Source organism: Marmota marmota, unplaced genomic scaffold (genome assembly GCF_001458135.2).
Source record: "Marmota marmota marmota unplaced genomic scaffold, marMar, whole genome shotgun sequence".
Classification (NCBI taxonomy): Eukaryota; Metazoa; Chordata; class Mammalia; order Rodentia; family Sciuridae; genus Marmota; species Marmota marmota.
Window position 1 is genome coordinate 15,746,231 of NW_026000229.1, and position 22,332 is coordinate 15,768,562.

A 22,332-nucleotide genomic window follows, 5' to 3' on the forward strand; every position below is an offset into this window, starting at 1 on the left:
TGCTGGTAATTCTATACCCAGAATAGTTAGTATTTTGGTAATTGTGTGTGTGTATGTTTATGGAAAAAGAATGCATAAATACATAACATACATAATCACTCAAAAAAATTAAGAATCATTGTGTGTGTGTGTGTGTGTGTGTGTATGAATGATTTGGTAGTCTTTTATTTTTCATTTGTGAACATTTTCTCTTGTCATTAATTATAATTCTCAAACTGCCCTGATGTTGTATAGTTCACTCTCTGTATAGACAATTTAAAATATTCTTTAATCCTGGAAGTTACAGTATATAATAAAGTGAATTTATAATCAACAATTTATGTAGGATTTTGAATATACTTCTTTTTAATAGAAAATTTTTAAAACTTACCTTTTTGGTATACTTTAAGATTTAATCTGTTAATAATTCTTCCAACTTATTCATTCTTGGTATGGGTTTGAATTTTTTCTCAACAAATATAGTTCTGTGGATTGTATTTTGTCATATGTTTGACATATTTAAATGAACAATTGTTCTGTCCTTTACTTTATGAGTTCTTGTGGGGCAACTTAGTCTCTATAAAGTTTTTAATTTTTCTGGATATTTTCTTGCAGTATAGTACCTAGGAAAAATAGTACTACTGAAGTGCTTTCAATATTATTGTGCCTGGAGTTTTCAGTATATGTACTTTATACACACTGAAACAACTTGGGAAAATTTGTTAGATTTAGTATAAAGTTTAAAAATTACAGCCCAATATCCTAACACATGTGTGTGCATTTAAAAAAATATTTGTTGAGGGCTGGGGTTGTAGCTTAGTGGTAGAGCACTTGCCTCGCATGTATGGGACACTGGGTTTGATTCTCAGCATCACAAAAAAACATAAATGGAGATATTGTGTCCGTATACAACCAAAAAAATATTTAAGGAAAAAGTGTTTGTTGAATAATTAATAATGCAAAACAACATTAAAAAATACATTGGGGGCTGGGGTTGTAGCTCTACTAATTAGTACTCTACTAATTTTGAGTACTAACAAGGTATGTGATTATCTAGCTTACTAGATAATGGCAGAGTGCTTGCCTATCACGAATGAGGCACTGAGTTCAATCCTCAGCACTGCATAAGAATAAATAAAATGAAAGTATTCTGTCCATCTACAACAAAAAATTTTAAAATGCATATACATTGGGACATCTGGGTCCTATCCTGTCCTGTTTACCTCATTTCTCATTTCTTTCCCATAGAGAGAATAATTTTCTTAGTGTTCTTCTAGTACTTCTTTCTGTAAATACAAACAAAATAAATATATATTCTTATTTTTCCTCTTTTATTACTCAAAAGATAGTATACAGTATAAAATGATTTTCACCTTGGTATTTTCATTTAATTATCTTGGAACTCTATATAGGGATAGAGAACTTTTTTCTTTTTAAATAGCTCTTTAGGGTATACTAGTGAAGATATTTTATTTAACCATTACCCTGTAGATGAACACTCATCTAATCAATATGGGGTTTTTTTAATCAGTATTTTTTAAACTTATTCAGGTCGATATGGACAAAAGTGGTGAAGTGCGACTCATAGAATTGGATGAATCTTTCAAAAGTGAACATACTGTTTTCGTAACACCACCTGAGATCCCACATCTACCCAATGGTGAAGAACCCCCTTTACAGTACAGGTATTCAAGAGGCAGAATGTTTGAGATTGAAAGAGAGAAGCAATCCATCATCTGTGACATAGCTTTCTAAGGACTGTGGTATTTTCAAAAATCCAAACTTTACAGATCCCTAATTTTTAGGTGGTAAGCAAGCTTATCCCACATCCATTATTAAGTTTTCAGGTATAAATGGAAAAAATATATAACTTTGCATAATAAATACTTGGGTAACTCTCTAATTATATCTATATAAGGATCCTCATAAATATTGATTAAATTTATTGACTTCCCCTCACTGAAATGCAGCATTTTTATTATAGAATTTTGATTTTCACTTCTCACTAAAGCTGATTCCATCACTTGCATCCCCTTTTCATTCCATACATACATTGATTAATGTAACTTAGTTTATAAAAAGATTAAATCTAATTTAGGGTCAATATTTAAGACCTTGATTTGTATAAAATAATTTTAAGCTATTCATTTTTTCATAAAGTCATGAAAATTCAGAATTATTAGAATTGATTATTGTTAATTTAGGAAATTTTGTCTGATATTGCTAAGTGCTTGGTCTATAGATTTAAATGTTATATTGTCTGCTTTCAAGTCTAATGAGGAAGAGAGAAAGATCCTCAGCACAGTAAAATGAAGCTATAATAGAGGTAGATTTATTTTTTAGTTTCTAGTGCTGTGCATTTACTACCTAAAATTGTATTTTCCTTAAAACTTAAAATTTTTAAAAATTCTCTAATAATACTTTCTTACTTCATTTATTAGACTCTAAACTTTTTAATTTTACATCTGTAATTCATTGAGTCACAGTTTATTATTTTCATTGGAAAAGGATTTCCCTGATATCCTCATGTATGGATTAAAGTCTTCATTGTATAGATGAAAACTAGTGTGACAGATGTTTGTGAATGTAGATTAATTCATAGACCATTTGATTCTACTCTTACTGTTCATCCGCTAATGATGTTGCTCATATCACTTTTTAAAGTATGTCTTTTATCCTTTTTTTTAATGATTTTTTTAGTTGTAGATGGACACAATACCCTTATTTTATTTGTTTATTTTTATGTGGTACGGGGGCTCAAACCTAGTGCCTCACGCATGCTAGGCAAGTACTCCACCACTAAGCCACAACCCCATCCCTTTTAGTTGTTTTTTAAAATATTTCTTATAATTTCTCCTTTCTAAACAAGATATCGCTCTGAGGTTTCTTTTGTACTTTACACTGCTTAGTCGGCTTTTAGTGTTTCACTAGTACAGTTTTGTTTTACTTTCTGTGGTTTGGTTTTAACTTTTTAATTTAAATTTTACTTTCAGATTTGGTCCTCTACTAAAATTACTTAGCTTAAAAAGTTACCAGTTTTTAATACAGCATATGTAATTTTTTTTCTTGAGACTATCAGTATAATTATGTTATAATCACTGAAAAAACAATTGAAATTGGTCCTCTTAATAAAAGATGACTCATTGTAAAATGATGAGATATTTCCATAAGACAAACAAAGTGGTCTTATTATCACCCTATATTGATTCAGTGACTTTTTTTAAAGGGACATGGTTTTCCTGAACTTCTTTGCTGTTTTATTCCAAATTAGCATTCTATCATTACTAATATTTTCTTATTCTATTGAATTTTCCTGTAGGAATATATAATAGATATTATTTATCATCTTTTATTATTAGGTTTCTTCTTAATTAAGACTATATGCCTTTAAAAATATTTAAAATAGGCTAAGTTTGTTACTTGGGGAGATTCTTTTCTTTTTTGCATATTTCTTCTAGCTGCTTCCTTTTAAATATCCAAAACACCTTGCTGTAGCACCCTGATGTTCATCCAAAGCAATGACATTGATGATTGCTTTGTTTGAAGAGTATTGATTTGGTGGGCCCTTTTCCAACAGCCACATTTTCTAATGTTTGCTGTCTCTTCTTTTAAAAGTTTGAGTTATTTTGTAATTTGATGTCAAGTTCAATTAAATGTATTGCCCACCCCCAGATATAGAGTCTGTATTTAACTATTACACTTCTAAATATTATGTTAAGAAAAGCAGGCGCTGGGGTTGTGGCTCAGCGGTAGAGTGCTCGCCTAGCACGTGCGAGGCGCTGGTTCGATTCTCAGCACCACATAAAAATTAATTAATTAATTAATTAAATAAATAAAGGTGTTGTGTCCAACTTAAAAAATATATTTCTTAAAAAAAAAGAAAGAAAGAAAAGCAGCATTAGCATTTGCAATGCTAATAGCAAGATAGTTAAATTCTAAGATAGGAAGTTTTCTTAGCTTGTAACTACTGTTATCATCTATGTATGCTTGAAATTTTGTTTTGCTTTTCCAAAACAGCTATAATGGATTTCCAGTTCTTAGGAACAATTTATTTGAGAGACCTGAAGGATTTCTGCAAACACGAAAGAACAAATTGCCTTCAAAATCAAGTAGCCCTAGTAGCCCTTCTCCCATGTTCAGAAGAACAAAACAGGTACTTTTAAATTTTTGCAGTTTTCATGTAATCAAATATTAAATCTGACATTCATTCTCCCTTAATATACTTTACCATCCACAAATAACTATTATTAGATTATAATGCTCCTTATACAGTATGAAGATTCAGTAATCTGACCTAGGAAATTAACCTGAGTATCTTATTCTAGAAATTTATTGCGTATTGTATGATAAGATTCAAGAGGAAACTTAAAAATATATTAATTATGGACAGATTTTTCTATGGAAATATTGTGACCTTTATCTGCTCAACATTCAGTTCAAGAATGATGTCTGAGAATTTAATTTTTATGAGACTTTTTGCATTTTTTCCTAGGAAATTAAATCAGCCCATAAAATTGCCAAGAGGTATTCTTCTATCCCTCAGATGTGGTCTCGGTGTTTACTACGACACTGTTATGGACTGTGGTTTATTTGTCTGCCAGCTTATGTGAAAGTGTGTCATTCCAAAGTCAGGGCTCTGAAAACAGCATATGATGTGCTAAAAAAAATGCATTTGAAGAAGATGGATCCACCTGATGAGGTATCAATTAGTCTTTAAAATACATTATTCTAGATTTAGGTACATAAGTATCTTTGTTTTTATACACTTTTTACCTTGTGTTTCAGGTGTGCTACCGCATTCTTATGCAGCTCTGTGGACAGTATGATCAGCCTGTGCTTGCTGTTCGAGTGCTTTTTGAAATGCAGAAAGCTGGTATTGATCCCAATGCAATTACTTATGGTTACTATAATAAGGTAATCATTTTGATTTAATGGAGAAAATTGTTTTTGTAATCATAAGACCTTAATTTAATTGCAGAAATAATTGATGCAGGGGGTTATTTGGCATTTATTTTAGAATTTCCAAAATAATTGTCTCAATGAAGCAATTTTTGTTATTCTTCATGTTATACAATCTACTTTAATATTCTTTTGCTGGATTCTAAAGCCAATGTATGTTCAATTATAAATATTATCTTACTAATTATTTTATTTTGTTGAATGAATAGGCTGTTTTGGAAAGTACCTGGCCTTCAAGAAGTCGTAGTGGCTATTTTCTTTGGACAAAAGTAAGAAATGTTATTTTAGGAGTAGCACAGTTCAAAAGAGCTTTAAAGAAACATGCCCACTTATCACAAACAACTCTCTCAGGTAATTAAAGGTTCTTAAGGAATGTATATATTTTACTTTTTCTTAAAAATTAATTGAATAGTTATATTTTATATTTTTAGAAATATTGAATACTTTAAAAATATTGAATATTTTTGGGTTTATATTGCCATTAAACATATTCACATACAAGTTGACTAACCTTTATCCACAGTGCTTAGGACTGGAAGTGTTTTGAGATTTGATACTTTTTTTGGATTTTGGAATATTTACATATATATGTATATGAAATACCTTTGAGATGGGATCCATTTCTAAATATGAAATTAATTTGTGTTTCTTAACATAAACATACATGTTTATATACCTTATATATATAGCCTGAAGGTAACTTTATACAGTATTTTGTGGGCCTACTTTTTGATTGTGATCTATCATATCAGATCAGTTGTGGAATTTTCCACTTGTGGTGTCCTGTCAATACCCCAAAAGTTTTGGATTTCAGGGTTTTGGATTGGGGAATCTTAAACCTGTATTGGAGAACTCTTCCCATTTAAAAAACACCACATTTCACTTTTTTTTTCCCCTTACTTGTTAAATGTATCAACCTTTGAGGGTCTTTGTTTTAGCATTCATTCATAATTCACAGTATGCTTCTTTATTATAGTTGTATGCTGGTTATATGGTACTTTTAATGTTGTTATTACATTAGTAAATTTTTAGTTTGAACAGCAAACTCTAATGTGTATTTTTGGTATCTCCTTGAGTAGTAAAATGCTATTAAATTGTGTTCTTAAGCAGATGGCAGTGACCTGGATGCTGTTAGTCATGGCAGCATGGATAGTGGTCATGGGACACACACTGTGGAGCAGGCATCTTTTAATACGGGTTTAATCAAAGTATATGCTACTGATGATAGATCTAGTACAGGTTCGTGTGTGCTTATGTATACATTTATTACAGTACATTTTAAAATTAGAGCTGCTAGCCTATATTTTAAAAATTTTTATTTTTAGTGATGTGTTTAACTGTCACTATTTAATTTTATATTAGGTACTTGATTTTATATTAAATTTAATAATTATATGCAATTTTATTTATTCTTTATTTGAAGGATTATAAAGTTCTTTATTAAGTATTTACTACATGATAATTCAGTATCCAATTAACTATGGGTAGCCACAGATCTCTTCCTATCTTTTTTTTTTTTTCCCAGTTTTGGGGATTAAACCACCTGGGGCTTTGCACATCCTAGGCAGTTGCTCCACCACCAAACTATACCCCCAACTCCTTACTATGTACTTTTCTTGGATAAATTCTTTGTAATTATGAAAATATTGTTAGTTTTTTTTTTTAAAGAGACGTCAAGTTCTGTTTCTGAGTTAATGATGTTGTACCAATGTCAACTTCCTGGTTTTAACATTGTTGTATGGATGTATAAGGTATTATTGGGGAAAACTAGGTAAAAGTACCCCTAGTAATTCGCTATACTGTACTAGTTTTATAACTTCTTCTGAGTCTTAAACCATTATATTTTTTCAATTTAAAACACAAAGTTATAATAATTTTAAATATAAAAAACAGCATTCTCTCACTGAAGGTAGCATTAGTTTCATTGAAATATGAAATTTATACACACACATAAACATTTTCTGTTAAAACTGATGAACTTAAAAATGAATTATTTGCATTATTCTGATTTTTTATTATTACACTTCAAAAAATTACATGACTTTTGGGGCTGGAGTTGTGGCTCAATGGTAGAGCCTTTGCCTAGCATGTGTGAGGCACTGGGTTTGATTCTCAGCACTGCATATAAATAAAAAAATAAATAAGATCAATTACACTTCTTTTTTAAAATTATATAACTTTTGGGGGAGGGAAGTACTAGTGATTTTACAAGGGTGCTTTATCACTGAGCTGTACCCCTAGCCATTTTTATTTTTTGTTTTAAGACAGAGCTCATTAAGTTGCCAAAGCTGGACTCAAACTTGTGATCTTCCTGCCTCAGCCTCCCTGTTACTAGGTTTACAAGGTGCCACAGCACCTGGCTTACATGGGACTCTTTAATATAGTATAAGCACAAGCTCATAATGGACAGTTACTTTAAATATTGAAGCATTACTAATAAAATATGAAGGCTTCTGTCTCTACAGATTGCAACATTATTTTGGTCTGCCTCCTTTTATATCTACTTTTAGTAGCTGATAAGCACTTAATCAACTGATAGTAAGCTGATTGTGGTGAAGCATAATATTCATAATAATTCTTCTTTGGCTGATGTTATTTCTTAGTCATACCATATGGAATGTGGAATTTAGTTATTATAGGGACCATCCTTGGGCATTATCTCATTTAAAAAAAAAAATGAAGAGATACCTCTTTAATTTTAACTATGGCTTTTGCAAAAAGCTGTCTTAAAACAGTACAGAACCAGGGCTGGGGTTGTGGCTCAATGGTGGAGTACCTGCCTGGGATGTGTGAGGCACTAGGTTTGATCCTCAGCACCACATAAAAAAATAAAAACAAATAAAATAAAGTTATTTAAAAAAATAGTACAGAACCAGAGCCAGGCATGGTGGCTCATGCCTGTAATCCCCGTTCCTCGGGAGACTTGAGTTAAGAGCATCCAAGTTCGAAGCCAGCCTCAGCAACTTAGTGAATCCCTACACAATTTAGTAAGACCCTGTCTCAAAAATTAAAAATAGGCCGGGCGCGGTGACACATGCCTGTAACCTCAGTGGCTTGGGATGAGGCAGGAGGATCTCAAGTTCAAAGCCAGCATCAGCAGAATCGAGGCACTAAACAACTCAGTGAGGCCCTGTCTCTAAATAAAATACAAAATAGGGCTGGGGATGTGGCTCAGTGGTTGAGTGCCCAGTACCCCAATAAATAAATAAAAAGGGTTGGGGATGTGGTTTACTTGTAAAGCACCCCTGAGTTAAATCCCTGACAGCAAAAACCAACCCCCCAAAAACAAAAGCAACCAACAATAGTACAGTACCTAATAAAAGCATGGTTTTCATCAAGATTGTCTCAAGTATTAGATTTCTTTACAAGTTTATAAACCATTTTATTTTCAGTCTTGCATAATCATGATAGCCTTTTTTTTTTTTTTTAATCTGGGAACCTAAATTCAAACAAAAGAGCTAAAGGGGTTTCTTAAAATCACACATCTCCTAAGATTCAGAACCTTATCTTTTTGTTTTATTATTTTTTAGTTTTTGATGGACCTTTATTTGTATTTATTTGTATGCAGTGCTGAGAATTGAACCCAGTGCCTCATACAAGCTAGGCAAGTGCGCTACCACTGAGCCACATCCCCAGCCCCAGAACCTTATTTTTTGATGCTGATTTCATGGTAACAGTTTTCTAAAAATGATAGAAAGCCTAGTTAAGAAAACAATGTATTAGAAGTTTTCTTAAGTCAATGTAACTTTTGTTTTTCTTAATAACTTTTAACACTAATTTTGTTTCTTATTCCTATGGATTTGCATTCATATGTAGTTCCATAATTATTCAGTTGAATTTTGAGAAAAGTTAATTGCTTGTCAATAAATTTAAATAAGCAATACTTTTGGTAAAATCATTAGACATGCAGCTTCAGAGAAGTATGTGTGAATGTTGTTATGAATTTCCTGTAGATTTTCCACCATATACACAATGAGACCTCCAGCGACAAGTTCCATGTCTTAGTTGCAGCTCAGACTTTCAGCGAGAAAGGTCATGGACTTGTGTAAAAATTATCTGACTTGTCTGTGTCTGCTCACATAATAGTATGAATGTACAGTTCCTTTTGACTGCAGTATGGAGCCAGAAGTAAATTATTTTGAGATCATCTCTGTTACATTAATGAGGTTTGGGGAGGGGTAGCTAACAAAATAATGTTTTCTATTTGAAGTTGTCTAGACAATTTTCTATAAGTGAATCCAAACACTAATTAATATGTTGCTCCTAATTCCAATTGCTTTCACTAAAGTCATTATGATGAAACAACATAATAGCATGTTGTTTAATTTTTTCCCCAGGTGGTCAGTCTGATCTTGGATATAATTCATTGTCTAAGGATGAAGTTACAAGAGGGTATACATCTACTGAGGACATTCAAGAAGAAAAAGATAAAAAAGGGAGTGACTCTAGTTCTTGTAGGTATTGTTTTAAGTTGATATTGCATAAAATTGTGAACTTATATTTATAAAAATACAAGTTATTTTAAGTATAAACGCTAGTTTTGCTTTCCATTTTCCCATGAATTGCTTTTCTTCTCCAGTAAGTCCTCTTTACCATCTGATAGTTTCATACAAATGCTTCCAATGTAAGATGTATAGTCTTAGTGACAAAACATTCTTTAATCAAATACTGTTAGAATGAATGCTATATACCATAAGACAGTCTTACTGTGTAGAAAATTTTCTTGAAACAGAGACCCTTTTCTGAGGTATTATAATAATTTTATTTAAAATTTGCTAATGCAACAGACACTAGTATGGCAATTTGTAAATCAATGGATGTGTAACTGATGTGATTCTGCAATCTGTGTATGGGGTGAAGGTGGGAGTTCATAACCCACTTGAATCAAAGTGTCGAATATGATATGTCAAGAAATTTGTAATGTTTTGAACAACCCACAATAAAAAATTAAAATAAATAAATAAATAAATAAATAAAATTTGCTAATGGACTGTGACTACTGGACTATAACTATATTTGGGTAAATATAGTTTTTTTTTTTTTTTGCCCACCAAAATGTCTCTTCTACAACTAAAGAAGAAGTATAAAATTTGCACATAAACCTCATGCATGACCAGTACTTAGTAATTATATTCACACTTTGAGGTCTCAAATAATGGGATGACTTATTCATGGTTGACAAATATATAGAGAGGTTTCCAATATATTCTCATTGGTTTTCAATAGAAATTGAAGACGAAAAGCTACTTCTCTTTTTGCCTCCTCCAATCTATATAGATTCCATTTCATTAGTGTTTTCATTTTCATCTTTGTAGTATCAGAGAATGAGAGTGCAAAAGGAAGTACTGATTGCCTTCCTAAGCTCAGTTATCAAAGTTCTTCCAGTATAGTCCGCCTCAATGGTACAAGTGACAACAGTGCTGTTAAAGTATCAGGAGAAAGCACAGGTGAGTTTAAAATATACATTTTTTTGTGCAAAATGAATTGTATCTATGTGGATAGTGAATCTTTATTTGTAAAGAAGTCTTAATTCTCCAGTTTTTTAAAAATATATTTGTGCAGCCTCTCATGGTATAGCTTACTTAGTAGGTAGAGTTTTATATTTTATAACATACTTTATTCAAGCTTTCATTATTACTGAGTATAGGGACACATATTAAACTTGTAGACTGACTTTTGAATTTGGGCTGTTGGGACTTTTTAGAAGGGGAAAGTGTGGGAGCAAGAGAGGTAATAAGTTTGAGGTAATCTATAGCTAGCCAATTTTTAAATAAGGCATATGATTCTTTAGTCTACATACTGTTTCTGGGTTTTCAGAGGAAAAAGGGTAGTCCTTCAGATAGTTTAGGTGATAATACCCATTTTTTTTTCTTTTCAAGGTGTTTTTATATACTATTTTTTATTTATTAATAGAGCAATACTTAAATTAGTGGGAGAGGATATTAGCACGAATTTTTTTTTAGTTTTATTGATTTTTTTTAAATCCACAACAATTAGCACTAATTTAAAAATGAGAAAATTGAGTTATAATCTGACATTGGCAGTTCACATAAATTATCAGTAGTTAATGGAAAAGTCAGATTAAAATCCAGGATCATACTTGTCTTCTTGAATTTTTCACCAGACTATTTTGCAGTGGTTAAATGAATGTAAGATTGAGAGCTTCTAGTCTGATACATAATTTAAAAATTTTGGTATTAACTCACTTTTCCAGCATGTTATAATCTGAGGAATATTGAAGAACTTATACTGAAATATCTTTATGTATGGCCTTATAATGATGTTTATTTTTCCATCTGTTTTTCTAACATAGTTAAAAATGCCTCTCTAACTCAAGGGTGGGTAGACAGTAGCCCAGATTTGGCCAGCATCCTATTTTTGTTCTGTCCCACAAAGCTAGCAGTGGTTTTTATGTTTTTTTAATGCTTAAGAAAAAAATCAAAAGAAAATATTATGTGACACACAAATTATTCGAAATTCAGGGCTGGGGATGTGGCTCAAGCGGTAGCACGCTCGCCTGGCGTGCGTGTGGCCCGGGTTCGATCCTCAGCACCACATACAAACAAAGATGTTGTGTCCGCCGAGAACTAAAAAATAAATATTAAAAAAAATTCTCTCTCTCTCTCTCTCTCTCTCTCTCTCTCTCCCTCTCCCTCCCTGCCCCTCCCTCCCCCACTCTCTCTTTAAAAAAAAATATTTAAAAAAAAATTATTCGAAATTCAAAGTTCAATGTTCTTAAATGAATATTTGTTGTAACACAGCCATATAAATGCTCATCATTTATATATTGTCCAGATGGTTTTGCACTTCAGCAGTACAGGTGTGTAGTTGTGATAGGCACCACTTGGTCTGAAAAAGTAAAATTATTTTTTATTTTTTATTATTAATTCTTATTTTCAGAAAATGTAGAGTCCTACTATCAAACAAATAAAAATTTAGATGACCTCTAATTATCTTACTTTGCATTTCCTTTTTTTTTTTTTTAGTTGTAGATGGACACAAAATCTTTATTTTTATTTATTTATTTTTATGTGGTGCTGAGGATCTAACCCAGGGCCTCACGCATGCAAGGCAAGCGCTCTACTGCTGAGCTACAACCCCAGGCCCCTTTACATTTTCTTTTTAAGTAATAAACTTTAAAAAAGTTATTGGTATCATGGAATTACCCTATAACGATTTAGTCTTTCCTAACCATTTTATAACTATAACCTTAGTAACTGACATTTGATGGTCCTGTTTTGTTGTGCTTTCATGCTTAGTTTTTTCTTAGGATCTGCTTTTGTGAACTTAATAATGATTGCAAGTCATCCTGACTTTCTACCAGAGTAATAAATAACTAACTGATCACTGGCATTCAATTCTCTAATGTTTAACAAGTCAATTTTATAAAAGCCTGTAATGAATTTCGTTAGCGTGAATTAGAATTGTTAGTTTATTCTTCATATTTTTGGCTTTAAAACATTCCCATCTGTTAAGTGCTATGGGTTTATCACTACTGCCAAAGACTTATATATGGACTTACAGAAATTCTTATTTTTTTTTTAATTTTTTAATATTTATTTTGTAGTTTTCAGCGGATACAACATCTTTGTTTGTATGTGGTGCTGAGGATCGAACCCGGGCCGCACGCATGCCAGGCGAGCGCGCTACCGCTTGAGCCACATCCCCAGCCCCCAGAAATTCTTATTTTTCAATAACATTTTTCTCTTAAAATATACTAGCATATACTAGAATTCAGAACAAATATATGGATATTTTGTTTATATCATTGGCTGTGTGTGTGTATAAATACTAAGTATATATAGCCAAAACAGCTTCTAAACGATACAGGAGTAGAATAAACAAGGAGATTGGATATTGAAATAAAATCATCACCTTACAGTTCTCTCTTTATTATCTTGAGAATTTGATGCTTTGATAAAGGTATATTGAACTGATGAGAGTTCAATCACAGGAAAGTTTAACTTGAAATATTCCTCTATATTCAAATTCTGGTTTTAGTATGCTTTAACACTTTGTTTTTAGTTACTCATACTAAAATATGTCATATTATAATGTATTATAATTTGTCATATTCTGAGTTGATGTAATGGCCACAGTTTTCAGTCAGTAAAAATTTTTTGAGTTCCTGCTATATGCTACCATATGCCAGGTGCTGCTGGGAATATGGTAAGCAACAAAAAATGTAGTCCCTGCCTTCATGGAGGAAGCAGTTGGGAGTATAGTATTAAATACTATAAAGAGGATTGTAAGTTGCTATAAGAGCATATGATAGATGTGTCTTCTGTTTGGGGGGACACTGGTCAAGGAAAGCTTCCTTGAGAATATGATTTTTGAGCTTAGACCTGAAAAAGGAATAGAAAATAAATAAGGATATAGGTTGGAAAGGAAGATGTGAGGGAGGGCATCCTGAGCAGAAGAAACCATATGTAAAAGCCTGTGTCACAGTGTGTTCAGAGAAAAGGCTAGCTTAACTAGAGCACTTTCAGCATTAAATCTTAGAAAATATAATTTACAGTGGCTTCTACAAGTTGAGGTTTATTTTTCTCAAATAATAAATTCAAAGTTATTACCTTATATACATATATGATTACATGACCAGTGTGTTCTACATCACGTACAACCAGAAGAATGCGAACTTACGCTCCATTTATGTATGATGTATTAAAGTGCATTTCACTATCATGTATAACTAATAGAACAAATTTTAAAAAAGAAAAATTTAAAAATGAATATAATAAAATTCTCCCCAATATTAAAAAAAAAGAAAAGAAATTCAAAAGCAAACAATTATTCTAGATGTCACCTCAGAGTCTTTGCCATCAGTTTTCTTGACTTAACCAGGATTATAATATGGCCACTCTTTTCAAGGCAATAAGAATGGGAAAGAGGTTACTTCTATCCCTTTGGTCAAGAAAAAATGTTCTTCCAAAACCCTTCAGAAAGGGCCACCTTAACATCACTGGCCAGAATTAGGTTATAGAGCCACCTGGCTCAAGGAAGTTAAATAGTTCACAGCTACTGTGTTAGAGGCATGTAGAATCCAGCCTGGTCTACTAGAATTTAGCATGAATATAAATTTAGAATTGGGCATACTCTATGGGGCCTTGTATAGTCTGTTATCTATTCTAATTTGCATGTTCATAATTTTTACAGCTCTTTACAGATGTAAAGATCATATGAAACTGTACAAAAACAGACCTCAGGCCAGATTTGGCTCAAGGTGTAATTTCCCAGTCTCTCCTAATCTTTGTCTTTAGGCCATGCCATAGGACTGACTTTACAAAGGACCCTTGTACATCTATTCAAATGCAATTACAAAGTATTATCTATAGGTTACAAGGTTCCTCCAAGTCTTCTATAATATTTAACATGTCAAGCAGAAGGTTTCCCAAGAAAGAGTTTTTTGGTTTAAGTCCTCAATCTTAAACCATAAATTGATATGGGGAGGGGGACACTTTGCCTCTCTGACATGCTATTTTTCTTGTTATTGGCATATGCTTATTTAAAAATAATAGTTTGTAATATTTTATGGTCTCAGGCTGGGGTTGTGGCTCAGTGGTAGAGCACTCACTTAACATCTAAGGCACTGGGTTCGATCATCAGCTCCACATAAATGAATAAACAAAGGTGTATATGTGTGTGTGTGTATGTATGTGTATATATATATATATTATGGTCTGTAGTATTACCATTTATCCCTGTTCTGCTACCTGCATGCATCATATAGTAGAAAAAAGGTACATTTTGGTAATTACCTAGTTATAGAGATCTGATTCAATTGTATAAAGCAAAGAATAGTTAACAATACTGTACCTAGATTAATACTTTTATAAGACTCCTACATAATGAGAACAATTTAGGTGATTGGAAACCTAGATTTCTGCATTCAACATTGTTATCTAAGTAATTTGGTAGAAAGCGGTAGACAGTATTTCTGAATAATGTCAAAGGGCCATTTACATTTGACTGGTATGAACTTACAATCAGTATGTTAAGAAAAGGTAAAATTATTCACATCTATATTCATAAGGATTTGGAGATTTTAAAATAAATTTTTATTTATGAATAAATTTAACATAGCTACCTTATATTGGTTTGGTGTTTTGGAGTTTGTTTTTCATTTTAATGAGCAGAAGCCTCAGAATCTCAAGATCATTGAGCACAATCACAATTGTATAACCATTGCTATTTAATCAATTCATTAAAATTAATGTAAATAAAATTTATAAAACATAAATATTAATGTCTAGAACATACCACTTACATTTAGACAAATCTGAATTTGAATCCCAGTTGTACCATTTAAGGATTGGGTAACTTTGGGCTAAGTAATTAATTTTTCTTTTCTTTTTTTCTCAACACATAAAAATGTTGGACTGTTTTTTAATAGATGATATAAGTAATGTACCTAATATGATGTCTGTCAAATAATAGGCAGATCATGAGTACCTGCTACTATCTAGAATTTAAAATATTTAAGATGACTTGTATTTGCACATTACATTTTCCTGATTAAAAGCACTTTTCTTGTTTTATAGAAAGCACACCTGAGCTGGTCTTAATGTCATCTGTTGAGGATACAAATGAAACCGGAAACATTCAAAGTAGATGTTTCAGGAAAAGACATAAAAGTGACAATGAACCTGATTTGGAGCAGCAAATGGCCTGGGGAAATAGAAATTGTAATCTTAGTGGAGGGGTACTGATGGGATTAATGCTGAATAGAATTAATCAAGAAGCAAACACTGGAAATATAGTTGAAAAATTAGGAGCTGATGCAAAAATTCTTTCAAATGTTATCTCAAAAAGTACAAGACCAAATAGTCTTGATATTGGAAAGCCATCTTTAAGATCAAAAAGGGACAGTCTAGAAAAGGAATCCAGTGATGATGATACACCTTTTGATGGTTCTAACTGTTTGACAGATAAAGTGGATTCCCCTGTTATTTTTGACTTAGAAGATTTAGACAATGAAACAGATGGATCAAAAGTGGGATACATTACTGCGCAAAATCCCAAGAGAATTCAACGTATGAACAGTAGCTTTTCAGTAAAACCTTCTGAGAAAACTGATGTTGTAACAGGATTTGATCCCCTCTCTCTTTTGGTTGCTGAGACGGAACAGCACAAAGAAGAGGAGGAGGATGAAGATGATAGCAAAAGCATTTCAACACCATCTGCTCGGCGTGATTTAGCTGAAGAAATTGTGATGTATATGAATAACATGAGCAGTCCTTTGACAAGTCGTACACCAAGCATTGATTTACAGCGGGCATGTGATGATAAGTCAACCAGTAAGAAAAGTCCAACACTGGTCAAGGCATGCAGAAGATCTAGCCTGCCTCCTAATTCTCCTAGGCCAGTGAGACTTACCAAATCTAAAAGTTACACAAAAAGCGAGGAGAGACCACGGGATAGACTCTGGTCTTCTCCAGCCTTCTCACCTACTTGCCCATTTAGGGAAGAATCTCAAAATACATTAACTCATTCATCACCTTCATTTAACTTAGATACACTACTAGTACCTAAACTAGATGTTATAAGACACAGTATGTTCACTGCTGGCAAAGGAGTTGCAGAGAAAGCAAGCAAGTGGTACTCAAGATTCACCATGTATACCACGTCCTCTAAGGTAAGTTTTGTTGGCATTTACTCCTTTTACTTTCATATACCCACCACTACAAATGAAAGCCTTCTCGTTGTACAAATGTGTTTTAATCATTCTGTTTACACACAGCTTTATAAAAAGGACTCATGGGATGTAAAAGTTTTGTTAGGTGTCAGAATTTGAGCTGAAATAGCTTCAAAAAGAAAGAAGATGAAGGTTATGTTTATAATTCACTTTTGAAAGAAAGTGATATGTAGCTAGAGTAAGAAATTTGTGTTAAATATAAATACTGACTGAGTTTAAATATTTCCCTCAAAGTACATCATTTTTTCAGTCAGTATCCAATATGCCTTCAAAAATTACCAGCCAGACATATAATTTCTCCTTCTTTTTAGGATGGTATAACTTATGATAAATCTACATAACCTCCCAAGAGCAAAAAATCTAGATGAAGTACAGAAAGTTTCTGTTTACAATCATCAGAGAACTTATAAAGCAACTATAGAAAAGAGAGGCAAGATTATAGAGAGAGAGTTGCAGAGAGGAGCTGAAATTCTATAGCCACTTTTTCCCAGAAGGCATTTGCTAATTATAAGCACAGAGAATGAGTTCTAGCCCCAGGCTTTGCCTTATCAGAGAACTGTGGGAAAGGGATGGGGAATGGGTGAGTAAAACAGAAGACTTGAGGGACCTCAAATACACAGAAGGTTTTTTTCCTTTAAGACATTTTCCAAATACTGATATTACATAAGATAGGTAAACAGAAAGCATCTGAAAAATAGAGTTCCCTGCATGGTTCTGGGAACATAATAACTAGTACTGATGAGCTGCCAAGGGAAGAAGCTTTGGTGACTATTTCAGGTCATCAGTGCTACAGAGCTGTCCCTCAGGGGCACTGGTAAGCTATGGATAGACTGAGCTGGACCCAAACTGCAACCTAGACTTGACTCCTGCTCAACTCTGTGATTAGATTAAAATAGTCTTTAGGTGGCAGAGGAAAGAGTGTGCTCTTTCTGAAAGAATTAAACATCTACAGTTTTTATAGTTTTTTATATGCAGTATCTGACATTCAATGAAAGGTAGTTATGCCAAGAGACAGGACTATGGCTAGAAACCAGAAGAAAAACAGATAATGACAACAGAACCTCGGATGATCCAGATACTTGAATGAGAAAGGGTCTGTGAAATAATTATAAGATATTCACAATAGAGGAAAACACATAAAAAATGGCTGCAAAGATGGAAAATTTCACCAGATAATTAAAATCTGTTTTAAAAGGATCAGATGTAAATTGTAGAGCTGAAAAATATATTAAAGATGTGGGAGATATAACAGCAGATAAAACACAGAAAGGCTAGTAAACAAATTGGGAGGGGTGTAATTAGGAAATATCCACACTGGACGTACAGAGAAAAAATAGAAAATACAGCAGAATTGGGGGTGGGGGGAGTCATTAAAAATATTTAACATTCGTGTGATTGAGTTACAAAGAAAGAGAATGGGATCTAACAAATACTTTAAAAGCCAGTTGCACTGGACAAGACGACAAATGCCTATAATCCCAGTGATTTGGGAGGCTGAGGCAGGAGGATTACAAGTTCTAGGCCAATCTTAGGAATTTAGTGAGATTCTGTCTCAAAAAATAGAGCCAGGCTCAGTGGCACATGCCTATAATCCCAATGACTCAGGAGGCTGAGGCTGGAGGATCGCAAGTTCAACGCCAGCATTAGCAACTTAGCAAGGCCCTAAGCAACTCAGTGAGAGGCTGTCTCTAAATAAAATTTTAAAAGGGGATAGGGATGTGGCTTAGTGTTTAAGTGCCCCTGGGTTCAATCCCCAGGACCTAAAATAAATAAATGAATAAGTAAAAAGTAGAAAGGATTGGGGATGTAGCTCAGTGGCAGAGCATCTCTGGTTCAATCCTCAATGCACTGTCCACCCCCAACACCTAATTGCCAAGAAATTTCCAAAAATGGAAGATACCAATTCACAAATTTAAGAATTTCTGCAAATGCCAAGCAGAATAAATACAAAGAAGACCATACGTAGTTATATATTGTTAAAATAAAGATGAAATACAAAGGAAAAATCTTAAAAGGTACTAGAGAAAAAAGATAAATTGCCTTCAAAGGAGCAACACTAGGAAATGAATAGTTGTCTTCAGAACAGAAACTATGATGTTGGAAGACACTGGTAAGATGCCTTTAAGATGCTAAAAGAAAATCACTGCCAACCTGTTTAACTATACTTAGCAAAATATTTTTCAGAAGTTTTATGGTGAGAGTTCTGGTTCCACTGGGGTAACACAAGGCCATCATAACCCATTCCCTCTAATTATTACAACTAAAAACTCCAGACAAAATATGTAAAAAATAAATAACTGGGACTTGGGTTATAGCTCAGTGGTAGAGTGCTTGCCTACCACACGTGAGGCCCTGGATTCAAGCCTCAGCACCAAGTAAAAATAAATAAATAAAATAAAGATATTGTTTCCATCTACAACTAAAAAGATATGAAAAATAAAAAATAACTATCTAAGAATTCTAAAAGAAAAATGAGCTGGCAGATTCTGTGGAGGGACCCACACAGAGGTAAGTTTCCCATTTTCTTCTCTCATGCCTCCTTACACCAAGAGCAATCACAGTGTACCATAGCAATTCTAACAGCTAAAATTTCAAAAGAAACTCAGATTTTCTGATAGAGGAAGGAAAAAGGGCTCTGTGGAATCAAGAGTTGGATGAGAACCTCACGCAAGTCTCATCCTAACTCTTTGAGTTACACATACATGGAACAGGATGCAAACAAGCAAAGACAAGACTTATTACAGAAATTAATTAGGAATTAAACGACTGCCTACAAAAAACACACTCAGAAAGTAATTCAGTTGATTATATGTTAAAACATCGCCAGTACAATAACAGTATCCATACTACACAACCTAACATTCACATTATCCAATATAAAATAAAAAGTATTTGATATGAAATATTTGAAAGGGCTGGGGCTGTAGCTCAGTGGTAAAATGCTTGCCTAGCATATGCAAGGCCATGGGTTCAGTCCCTGGCACCACACACATGTACATACACACAAAATAACTAGAAAAACATGACCAATTCTCAAAGGAAAGACAATCCTAAGATGATCCAGATGTCAGAATTAATCAGAAATTTTAAAGCAGCTATTATAACTAGATTCCATGAAGTATTTTTTATTTTTTTTAGTTATATATTACAGTGGAATCTATTTTGATATACTGATATAAGCATGCAATATATTTTATTCTATTTAGGATCCCAGTCTTATGGATGTACTTAGTATTGAGATTCACTGTGGTATTTTCATATATGTACATAGGAAAGTTCAGGCAGATTGATTTCACTGTATTTCCTATATGTGAAGCATTTAAAAAAATGAAATAAATGAAAATAAAGGAATTCTCAGCAAGAAATAGAAACTTAAAATCTTTGAGATACAAAGTCTGAAACAAACTCATTGGATAGGTTCAGTAGCAAAATGGAGATGACAGCAAAGAGTCAGTAAACTTAAAAGCTGAGTAACAGAGATTACCTAATTCGCAGAACCAAGAAAGCAAAAAGACTTCTTAAAAAAAAAAAAAAAAAAAAGGAACAGAGCCTCAGGAACTTGTGGGACAATATCAAAAGGTATAAATAACATGCATGTAATTGGAGTTTGAAAGGATTGAATAAAGTGATTGTGGCAAAAAATATATTTGAAGAAGTAATAATTGAAACCCTCCAAATTTGGAAAAAGACAGATTTACAGATAGGATAGACTCAACAAAATACAGAAAGGATAAATTCAAAGTAAACCATACCTGTACACATAATAAGCAAATTAATAAACACCAAAGTTGTCCATCTGTTAAGAAATCTTGAAAGTTGTTAAAGAAAAATTATACATTACCTATAGAAGAATGAAGATTTGAATAACCATGCATTTTTATCATAATCTGTGGGGGAAAGAATTTAATGGGAAATCACATCTTTAACATTCTGAAAGAGAAGTTCTGTGAACCCAGAATTTTATGTTCAGTGAAAATATTCTTTAGGGGTAAAGGTAAAAGACATTTTCCGATAAAGGAAAAGAATTCATGGGCAGCAGACATGCTGCGTAAGATGTGCCAAAGGAGATTCTTCAGGCTGAAGAAATGCTAGAAAGAAAACTGGATCTTCAGGAATGAAGGAAGAGCAAAATAAATGTAAATAGTTGCCTCATATAAAAGACTATTTCTTTGGCCTCTGAAATATCTTAAAAATACTTGTAATTATCTAACACAAATTATAATATCTCATAAAATATAATATTATAATATTATCTCAAACTTGGATGTTTAACAGGAGTGAAGAGACTTACTCCACTGATCTTTATTATAGTTATGTTATCATATGTTACAATACTAAAACTCTAGTAGACTGCAAATGATTACGTGTTTGTATTCCCTAGTGCAGTTGCGTAAAAATAAGATATAGCCAAAAAGCTGATAAGAATACTGAAAGAAGACAGGAAAAGAAGAACAGAGAAATAATAGACCAAAATACAGTCCCTATCAATAAATCCATATCGATAATTAAGTGATATTTGTCTGACAACCTCAGTTAAGAGGCAGAAATTGACAAAATTTGTATTACAGGACCCTGTTGCCTACCAGAAATAACACTCTTAAGTATAAAGAAACAGTTTTGTTCAAAGTGAATGGAAGGCAAAAAACTATACATTGCAAATAGTAATTGTAAGAAGCTTTAGTGACTGTTTTAATAGAAGAGAAAATAAACTTTAAGAGTATTACTAGAGACAAAGAACAATATTTTGTAATGATAAGGCACAAGTCACTATGAAGACACAACAGTTATCCATGGATATGCACCAAATCATTGGACCGTGAAATAATGACACAAAAATTGACAAAATTCAAGGGAGTTCTAAAATTTTAATAGATTTTAAGACCTCTCTTCAGCTATTGGAACAGCTAACAAAAACTGCTCAAGACAGATCTGAACAATCAGCTACCATAACATAATTGACATTTTTAGAATATATGTTCAATGAGTACAGAATGCATATTCTTTTCAAGTGCACATGGTACACTAATCAAATTAAACTATTTATAACTTAAGTTAGCTTAATAGAGTACCAAAAATCAAATTGTGTACCATATTAACAATAAAACATTATCATTATTCATTTTAAAAGCAGGATCAAGGCAAGAAAACATGCTAACGCCTGTCAGATTTATCAGTATTCTGGATCTTCTAACAATACCAGAAGATGAGAGAAAAGAAAAAAAAATATTGCAAAAGAATTAATAAACTCAGTATTATCAAGAGAGATTATCTGCTACCATTGAAAAAACTTTCAATCAGTAAGATAGCAAGAAACAAACATTTTAAAAATAACTTCCCTGTATTTGACAGCCTGTGAAAAAATAATAAATATAAGCTAATTTACCATAACAGAAGCCTAAAATGTATAGAAGCAAAACCAAACTGAAACGTGTAATGCCTACATAAGTAGAGCTATAAGACTTTAGTGAAGTATATAGTGTACCCAGTATTGAAAAGGTGTCAGTTTTTCCCAAATTCCAAGGGTAGTCTGACTAAAATACAAAAAGAAAAAGAAAATAACCCTCCAAAACAAAACAACCAAACCAAATACCAGGATAACTGAACAAACCATGTTTCACTGGTATAGAATTTATCTAGAATATCATGAGACTAATTGGGACAATCTTGAAAAGAAAATGTGGAACTACTCACCAAAATAG

At 32.7% G+C, this 22,332-nt stretch overlaps 1 protein-coding gene across 10 annotated transcripts in view; it reads left to right on the plus strand.

Moving 5' to 3' along the window:
• Window positions 1–22,332, plus strand: part of Dennd4a (DENN domain containing 4A) — a 126,204-nt gene that overhangs the window by 85,997 nt on the left and 17,875 nt on the right. For 6 of the 10 annotated variants that reach the window (XM_048793118.1, XM_048793117.1, XM_048793120.1 and 3 more), the window contains 9 exons: window positions 1,531–1,664; window positions 3,997–4,132; window positions 4,472–4,678; window positions 4,765–4,893; window positions 5,148–5,289; window positions 6,046–6,177; window positions 9,276–9,392; window positions 10,254–10,385; window positions 15,480–16,573. In XM_048793118.1, coding sequence (XP_048649075.1) covers window positions 1,531–1,664; window positions 3,997–4,132; window positions 4,472–4,678; window positions 4,765–4,893; window positions 5,148–5,289; window positions 6,046–6,177; window positions 9,276–9,392; window positions 10,254–10,385; window positions 15,480–16,573 — 2,223 coding nt within the window. The remainder of the gene's footprint in view (window positions 1–1,530; window positions 1,665–3,996; window positions 4,133–4,471; window positions 4,679–4,764; window positions 4,894–5,147; window positions 5,290–6,045; window positions 6,178–9,275; window positions 9,393–10,253; window positions 10,386–15,479; window positions 16,574–22,332) is intronic. The other 4 variants (XM_048793119.1, XM_015480518.2, XM_015480519.2 and 1 more) reach the window with 2 other exon arrangements.